This window comes from Heliangelus exortis, chromosome 15 (assembly GCF_036169615.1).
Source record: "Heliangelus exortis chromosome 15, bHelExo1.hap1, whole genome shotgun sequence".
Lineage (NCBI taxonomy): Eukaryota > Metazoa > Chordata > Aves > Apodiformes > Trochilidae > Heliangelus > Heliangelus exortis.
The window spans coordinates 12,024,575-12,033,409 of NC_092436.1; the positions used below are offsets into that span (position 1 = coordinate 12,024,575).

Below are 8,835 nucleotides of genomic sequence, written 5' to 3' on the forward strand. Positions count from 1 at the left end.
TGTCTAAATGTGGAAGAAGAGTTTAGTGCTAAACTTGAATTGTAGCACTATAAAGCAACCGTATCTCAGAAAACACAAGGAAACAACAGACAGTAACTCAGTCTATGTTCTTATTTTCAGGCATTGCTGGGTATGAATTTTATATTTTGTCTTCATGCAATCCATAGTGGGTGCCATTCAGTTTCCTGCCCTTGGACTGATACCTGGCTTACCAAGAATCACATAATGCAGAAAGAGGCAGAAAAAGGTGTTTTAGTATCTTGCAACAGTCTGTGCTGGGTTTTTATTTTCTACTGCCAAGCAGAAAGAACAGAAACATACTGACTAATTTTTACCAGAACAATAATCAGACATCCACCAGTAAACATGAGTGTAGGCCAAAGGAAAGCAAAAAGGAGGCTTTTGGGGGGATAAAGTCTGCTTAGAATGACATTGGTCTGCATTCCTCCTGGGTCATAGTAGCATGGTAAAGTCTGGTACTTCTTGAAATTGCTTGCAATTGTTTCTATTCGTGCTTTGACTTCTTTAGAGTTCTCTGACTTTCCTGGAACGTATGAGCACTGGAATAAGAAATCAAGGTGATTCATTATGATGGATACTCTATTGCAGGGTTTATAGTAAAGTTATAATGAGTAAACAATTAAACATGCTAGTACTGAAACTCTGCTGCATCCTTGGCAATCATCTTGGCTTTCTCCTGTCCATGACCAACTTGCCAGCTTCCCTGTTACTGTCAGCATGTCTGTGCCCTCAGTCTGCAGATTTATAGGTTGGGACAATGCTGTTGGGAACTAGCAATGCAAATGTACTGGAAATAGAACTGCGGGCACTGGGACTTATATTTTACTATTATAGTGCCAAGCTCTGAATTCTAACAAAGCTTCTGGGCACCACCACAGCAGAAATGCTGGTTTTACAGAATTCACAACTTTATTGTCGGTTTGCAGGAAATCCAGGCTGCTTCTCTGTGCACCTCTGGTTCTAACTGGTAGACAAATAAGTGGAAAAGATGTTTATTGGAGGTTTCCTACTTGTCCTAATTCCCTTTATGTTCTTTGAGAGTGTTGAGCTGGAATAAGTCTTCTGAAATACTTGATGTTTTGGAACTGGATGAACTTGACTCTGCTTCGAAGAGTGTACCAGTGGGAGTACTTCCGGTTGTGAGAGAGCAAGCCTAAAAATGTTGATCTCTTTGATTCCCAAGCACAATTTGGCAGAAACAAGAGGATAAAACCCTACTTGTTTACCTCCCTTCTTTTCTCCCAACTTAATACTGTGCACACATGTTTCTGTCCCACCCTTCTTTTTGGGAAAAGATCCCTAAAATGTAGCAAGACCCTCACGGGGTCTGTGCTGCAGACCCCAGCACCTCTGCAGCACACAGGTGCTTCCTGCAGGGCCACTGCCTGCTCCAGGACTTGAGGTTTCTGCTGCCTGCTGGCCCACAACAAATGCACAGCACACCAAAGACAGATTAATTTTTTGGGTGATTGCCTTTCAAAACTACTAATTTATTTTTCTCTGCTGTCTAAAATGTGCATCATGTTCCCAACAGTCCCCTCCTTTCCTCTGTCTCTGCTTTCTTTATTCCCTGGTTCTTGTCAGATCCCTATAATGGAAGTAAAATTGGGATTTGTGCTCTTGCTTAGGACAGTTTTGGGCTTCATGTCTCTCCTGTTCAACAAGCAGCTGAGCAAACCACGGCTTATAAACTAATTCTTAACACTTGTTTTCACCTTGGGAGTCTTATGTATTTTTTAAGCATTCATAAGTATTAATTATTCGTGTTTTGTCGGTCTAATTGCTGAACTACTATAAACATAATAATTGTTTAAAACAAAATCCAAAATTTAAATTTCTGAAATATTTTAAAGATACCTTGGTCTGAGGACAGACAGTAACATTGTTAGGATGAACAGCTCGTACTCTTACTCTGTTCCTCGGTTTAAAAATCATCACCCCTCCTCCTCAAAGGTGTGAGATAGCATCAGGGAGTGATTATTCAAACTGGGTTGCAATACCTTAGAATTTCTTTCCAGTGTATCTTCAGTCTGATACAGCATAACCTCTTGTCCTGAGGCTGTCAGATTAACCCACACCTGGAGACAGGGGTAAGGAAAGGCATCCTCATCCTCTGAGCCTTCACTATTTGAGCATGGAACTTTGTCTTGGATGTTGACTTTGAGTACCTTGCACACAGTTTCTGTTGTCCATACACTACAAAAACAAAGCACAAGGTTTTGCTTTTCAGTGTGTGAGAGGTGTCTGCTTTGAGTTCATGCTGGAGGGTGTGTGTGTGTGTGTGTGTGGTGGCCAGGCTGCAGTCCCTGGATGCTCAGTCCTGCTGCCCCTGCTTATGCGTTCTCATTAGGAACACAATCCAGGAAACTCAGGTAAGTTCCCATGTCCTGTCACCACCTCCTTTTCTTTGTTACAGGGATCTTTTGCATGAACAAGTAGTAAAAAAATAATCTTACTCCAGTTCTTAAGAAATGGATTTTTTTACATGCAAATGTCTTTTGTAATGTAATCAGAACGCTGAAAAATACATAAAAAGTAACTGTGAATTACTCTGTTTAAGATAACATTTTTGAAACCTTTTTGATCTTAAGGGTGCTTTTAGCAAGACAAATTTGTTGGGTAGACTTCCTTTTTCCATCCAAATCTTCAAGCTTAAAAACCTGAGATGCATTCTTCATCTTTTTAGGGGTTTTTTGTTTGTTTGCTTATTTGGGCTTTTTTGTTGTTGTTTGTTTGGTTTTTTGCAAACTGGTTTTGTGTGTGGAGAGAGAATTTGCAAAATGAAATAAACATGTGGGCAATAGTAACTTCTTCAGCATTCATTGTATTCTGCTACATTTGCTGTCTCAGACCAGGCTGATGAATATACAATGTGCTAACATATATTTTGGCATTGCCTTAACAATTGCATTTAATGCTGACAAGAAAAAGAAATAGCTTTTTTTACTCATAATCAAGGGACTGTTATTACCTTTTAGTGTAGAATGGCACAATGGTGATCCCAATAAAAAAGTACGTCACCATGGAGCAGGCCATCATTCCCAGCCCCAGGCACAGAGCTCTGGTCTCCCCTCGCTTTTGTGCAGTCACCAGCTTTTTTCCCAACATAATTTGGAGTTCTGAAGAATGAACAAAATGTTTCTGTTATAAAACAAAATACAGAAAGATTGAGAAAGCATGACTAGAATTGATGACAAGTATCACTGTTGTGTAATAGTTTCCTGAAATATAACATACTTCATGGAGGGGCAGTCCAATTTCTGAAAAAACTAGAATTAAAAAAAGGAGAAAACCTGCTGGGATTTGTATTATTATTATTACTGGTATTATCTTATATTTACCCTATAGTCTTTTAAAAAGTGTATGTATGTGGAGGCAACATCTGTGAAGATCAGAGGAAAAAAATATTTGAACATTGAAATGCTACTGGTTTTAGTGTACTGTAAACCTGAGTATTTGTGTTATTAACAATAAAAACATTAAAGTCTATAGGCGGTAAATCAGCTTTGATCATGTAGCATAACTCAGGAGTGTTTACAGGTCTTCTTGTTGCTAGTGCATGACATCAAAAAGGCTGTTCCAAGGTGTCCAAAAGAACAAATGCAGTTGGAATACCGAGTTTTATTCAGTTCCATATTTAATGCCACTTTAAGTAAAACACAAATGTCTACTGTGAATTTTGCATGCAGCATTTCAGCAGGAGCTGTTGTTCTGATGATTCACTGGCATTGTAAGAAGCATCAAGTTCAAAGTTGCCATAAGATGAACCTTTCCTGCTCACTGCCATTTGAGTTAATACAAAATGAGAGCTAATGCCCTTAAATAGGGCTGTATGGTGTTTTTCTTGGTCTGTGGGGCTATAAATAGAACACGTGGCATCAAGCACTGTCAGTGTATTTGCAGTGTGCCTCTGTACTTATGTATAACCATGCACAGAAATGTGGGTAAATGTCAGTGGTGACTGTTCCTGGGAAACTTGTATCATTTCTTTAGTTCTCTGGTGGAAAGGTGTAAATGACATTTTCAAAAAACCAAATATCGCTAAAATATTTTAAAATATTGGAACATTGTACAGCATGGCACATTAAGAGCAACTGACATGAAACTGTCCTTTCTTTACCTATTGTACATCTTAATTAGAGGAAAAAGTGGAATCAAAGTTCATCATCAGTCCTGGAGCATGGGCCCTGACACAATGTGATACCTGAGTGGCAGTTTCCTACAACACAGTTGGTAACTGATGACAGGCAAGTGAAACCATGCACTGTTAGCAAGAAATTCTTAAATACACTTACAGTGATTAATCTTTAATTTATTCTCCATGAAAATGAGCAAGTGTAAGACTGGTGCTGCCACTGTTACTTGTGGAAAACTTCTAGTGGCCTGGTGCTCTCAATCTCTTGAATTGTAGATACATTTAATTTTAGATAAACTGTAATGTTTACATAGCTGTCCCAGTTATGCTGAGATATTGTGAGGTAATCACCCCCTGGTTATGTTGAAAACAAGAACCGTGGGGCTGTTAACCGAAAAATTAATAAGAAATATAAGTGCCTCATCAGTCTGCTTTAATGTCAGTCCCATACACAAAGTAGCAGTAAGTTCATCCTTCCGAATCATCAGACATTGCCAGACCACGTTTTTAAGATATATAAGGAATTCCTATCTGTAAAGTGGAAATTTTGGAAATGTCCACAAGTTTCTCCCAACACTATGTGCAGTGTTGTTGCCCATCCTGACACCAACTCTGCATCTTCTCCCCCAGTTCAGATGTCTGCTCCACCCCAAAGAGAATAAGGACAAGTGAATTATGCAGAAAATGTTAACAAGAAAGATTGGTCTAAAAATATCTCACCAAGTGCTCCTATAAACATAATAAAATAACTGCCTGGGTCTTCAAGCAGTGTAAATCTGAGAGGTACTCATGTCACTGTTGTGTTGCTGCACCAGATTAGATGTAAATGTGGCTCCTAAAACTGAAATGCATACTTCCTCCTGCATTTTTATTATGCTGAGGGGACCAGAAAAATCCATAATCCTATCTTGTGTATGTGCAGAATAATTTAAGAGAAAACTTTGGTCACTGAAGGAAGCCCCATGTGCCCCATTTTCCTTTCATATAAATATTCCTGTGTCCTTTTGCTGAAAATTTTGCATTTTCTGTGTCTCATGACAAAGGAATCCTGTGCATGCACATAATAAAACATACTTATTTGGAATTTTCCTTGTGTTTAAAAGGTGGTGCTTTAAGTTGTTTTTGTTTTGTTTTATTTTGTTTTTTCAGGTCAGAAATTGTTTCTCTTCTTTCCCCTAGCTCTGCCAATATGTATTGGGGAGAATGTAAAAAGAGCTTTTTGTTTCCTCTGAGAAAACCATTAGATCTCTGAAAAATGAAGCTCTATAGAGGACTTGTTTTGCCCAGGAAGTCTCTGAGCATATTTGCATTGGAAGATGTTTGAGGTGTATAACTTTAGCTTCAGTGCAGCCTTCAAGAGCCAATATGTTGGTATCTTTTGCACAGAAGTTTGTGGGGTGCCTCCATAATTATTATGGCAATATAAGCTGTAAATCTTCTCATAATGTTCCTTCTCCATAATCTTCATCAGTCTAGTTAAATTATACAGCACATTAGCTGTGCCACTTCAGTGTATAATCACTGCCTTAACAGCAATCCTAGGGATGCTATCTGCTCAGGTTTGGAATAGAATTCCCTGTTCTGATTAGGAAGCGTGTTTGGGAGTTGGTAGGAGTTCTGTATCTCCTTCCCCTTCCCTTGGGGGGTTTCCAGTGCTCTGAGCTGGGATGGGACCTCTCAGGCTGTTTCAGGATGCTGATAACTTGGGTGCTGTGATATTGGTAGAACTAAGGAAATCATGTCACTCACTTGCACAAGGTGATGCTGAAACTTTATGTAAATGCACACAGAAGAGAAGGGACTGCCATGTGTCCTTGCAGCTGTCCTGGAAACCTCAACCGGCAGTATTTTGACTGGGTTACATTATGCAACTAAATTTATTTTATGCTTTATTAATGAACTGTTTACCTGATGACACTTGAGTGAATTAAAGATGTTAACTTTTTTGGTTTAAAACCTCCATGCAGTTGCTCAAAAGTAGTTCTGTTAAGTTTAGTTTTTAGATTACTTACTCGGTTCAGCAGTTCTGAAGTTTTTCTAGAGTGTTTCTTGTGGATTCTGTGCAGTACAGGGCTGCACAAAATAAAGCAATTTTTGAGTCTATTTCCAGGAAGCCTGCAAGAGTCTAAGTGCCTTTTTCCTCTCTCACTTGGAGGTAAAAAAACCTTTAAAGGAAAGCCAAACCCACAAAGCCATCAAACTCAGAACAAAGATAAGGTGTATTTACCATTAAGATGAATAAAAGCTGTGATCACATAGGGGCTGCAGACTCCTGAAATTCTGCATTTTGTGAAAAGATTAGCATTACCTTGGCTAATAGTTGTGGAGAAATATCAGATTGATTACTGTTGGAAAAGAGAGAACAACTCTGACTTTTCTGCAGCATGTGAGCTGTCTGCGCTGTCTTCCATAATGCTGCAGATTTAGAAAGATTGTTGCTTCCAAAACCCCTGCACTTTTCAAAACCCAAAGCTATTGCATGCTCCTCAGAATTATATAGGAAAACATTTATAAACACTTATAAAACATTATAAAGGAAAACATTTGCTTAAAAATGTACTTACTGGTTTTGAAGAAATTATTCCTTCTCCAATGGAAAAACTTCTGTTATGTGACAGACTTGGGACAGTAGCAGAACTTAAAGCTGAAAGGGATTTTTATGATTCTTTTTTTTCCCTTCCTTTACTTCTCTGGGTTTGCTTTGCTGTGGCTGAACTCCTAACTTAGTTCCCTTATTACAAAGCTTTCTATAACCATAAATGGTAAGGTATGAAAGATCTCTGTCCTTTTTGAGATTAATAGCTGAAAACCAGGAAGCCACAATATTAAGACCAACTACAGCTGAACAGGCTGAGTTTTCACATAGCCCAGGGACCTTTACCACATATCCTGGTGGATTTGCCTTAAGCTGTGGTCCTACTCCTTTTATACAGCTTTTTAGTTCAGAAATCTGATAGGTCTCTAGGGTAAGATTTAAGGATAGGCTCTATCAATGATCAGTGGTATTGACTCTTAATTAATAACTGTGTGTGGATGCTTTGTTGCATCAGTTTTGGTCAGTTTGGAGGCAAGAGATGCTACAATTTTGACTGTACATCAGAGCCTAACAGACAAGAACAAAGCATCTATCATGCTGTAGATATATTTGTGTTCCTCTGGCCGAAAAGCCAGGTCTGATCTGGGACTCTTACTACAGAACTTCAGAGAAGGGCGAAAATAGGAGGAGGGGTGTTTGTTTTTTGTTTTGGTTTGGTTTTTTAGAGGGGAAAACTTTTCTTGGGATACAAAAATAACTGAAATTAGCAAATCCAGTAAAAGCATTAAGAATGTTCTAAGCATTGTAAACAAGGGTAGGATCCCTTCCACCCTCCTTTTAGGTATCTAATCTGCTTTTACACTTTAAGTTGGTCTTCCAGGCTTCATTTTTGTAAAACATTTGAAGTTGCTGTGTTCAGAGAGTTCATACTGTCTGAAGATAACAGATGAATCTTCCCCAAAAGTAACCTTTTCTATTTTTATTGGTGCAGAAGAGAGCACACAAAGCTAACTTGAATTTAGACAACTGTCTGTTAGACACCTAAAGCTCAGTAAGATGAAGCCTTCTGCTGTCATCTAGATTGGAAAGATTTAAGATTATAGTATTTTTTTAATATTTCAGAAATGATGGAGCTAATTTAAAGGATGACATTTGAAGGCAGGAAAAAGCCATATGTACAAAATTTATTTCCAGATAAAATGTGATCCGCCTGGATGCAGTTTTCTATTATTTTTTGATATTTGGATGACAAGACGGGCTATTTCAAAGATGCAGTCTCCAGCTCTGTCTCTCTGCTGGGTCACTGCTGGGAAGGCTGAGTTCCTGAAAGTGTTCTGTGAATATGGGTGGTGGATCAAACTGGGGCCAGTTTAAGGTCAGCTGGAGCAAAAGGCAGTAGCCCCTGTTGGTCTATGATCCATTGTCAAATAATAGTTTTAGTGAAAGTACAAAATTTTGCAAGCTTTGCTTGAGGTGCTGTTTTAATGTGATCCCTGACTATAGTTGGGGGAAGAAAGAGAAGACAGTGTCAGTGTAGGCTCCTTTTGAGCTTCAAATACTCTACTTTGAATCTGAACAAGATTCTTTTCAGTGTCTTGCTTCCCACTTATTTTATTGCAATGTATTAAACCCTCTGGCTAAGGACAAAATAAATTAAATTTGAGGAATAATTTCCCATCATTCTTTTAAAAATGAGCGATGTTTCAACTTGGAAAAGAAATGCTGTGTCTGTAAGGTAGCCAAGTATCTACACTTAAAATTATTAGTCTCTGAAACTGAAAGAAGCTATAAGACAAAGGCAATTAAGATATATAATTCTGAGGAGATATTTTCTCTAGTGTAAGAAAAAATGTGGGAGAAGCAGGCATGTGGCTCTGAAAGAGAATTTTTGTAAACATTACTGTCCAGTATAGCTCTGTTTTGTTAATAAAAATACCAAGGGATGTTAAACATTGGAGCAGTAGCAGGGAAAAAATGTTTTTAATATTTATTTGCTGTACTCAAGCCCTTGTCCATTGGGCACCATCAGTGTTGTTGAATGCTTTGTTCCAGCTCTTGTTTCTGACAGGGCAAGGTCAGGTGTGAGTTCAGAGGACTCTTCCCTCTCAGGGACCTGGAATGGTTTAGCTGAGATTCTGAAGCT

At 38.6% G+C, this 8,835-nt stretch overlaps 1 protein-coding gene across 6 annotated transcripts; it reads right to left on the bottom strand.

Moving 5' to 3' along the window:
• Positions 1-234: 234 nt before the first annotated feature.
• KCNMB1 (potassium calcium-activated channel subfamily M regulatory beta subunit 1) lies at positions 235-6,885 on the bottom strand. 6 transcript variants are annotated; one of them, XM_071759157.1, is made up of 5 exons: positions 6,721-6,885; positions 6,169-6,229; positions 2,993-3,140; positions 2,022-2,217; positions 235-560 (listed from the first exon to the last, which is right to left on the bottom strand). In XM_071759157.1, the coding sequence occupies exons 3-5, from the start codon at positions 3,127-3,129 to the stop codon at positions 291-293; spliced, it is 603 nt and encodes a 200-aa protein (XP_071615258.1). In that variant the 5' UTR covers positions 3,130-3,140; positions 6,169-6,229; positions 6,721-6,885; the 3' UTR covers positions 235-290. The 6 variants fall into 6 exon arrangements, with proteins under 6 accessions (XP_071615258.1, XP_071615259.1, XP_071615256.1 ...); XM_071759158.1 differs by having other exon boundaries at positions 2,993-3,162; XM_071759155.1 differs by having other exon boundaries at positions 6,169-6,321.
• Between the last annotated feature and the right edge of the window lie 1,950 nt (positions 6,886-8,835).

What these genes read in the sequence shown, in the direction of transcription:
- KCNMB1 (XM_071759159.1), bottom strand. Translation starts at nt 3,129, where the DNA reads ATGTTGGGAAAAAAGCTGGTGACTGCACAAAAGCGAGGGGAGACCAGA. An exon ending in GTGCCATTCTACACTAAAAG is followed by an intron (nt 2,218 to 2,992) that starts GTAATAACAGTC and finishes TTGTTTTTGTAG; the next exon opens with TGTATGGACAACAGAAACTG. An exon ending in CACTGGAAAGAAATTCTAAG is followed by an intron (nt 561 to 2,021) that starts GTATTGCAACCC and finishes TTCTTATTCCAG; the next exon opens with TGCTCATACGTTCCAGGAAA.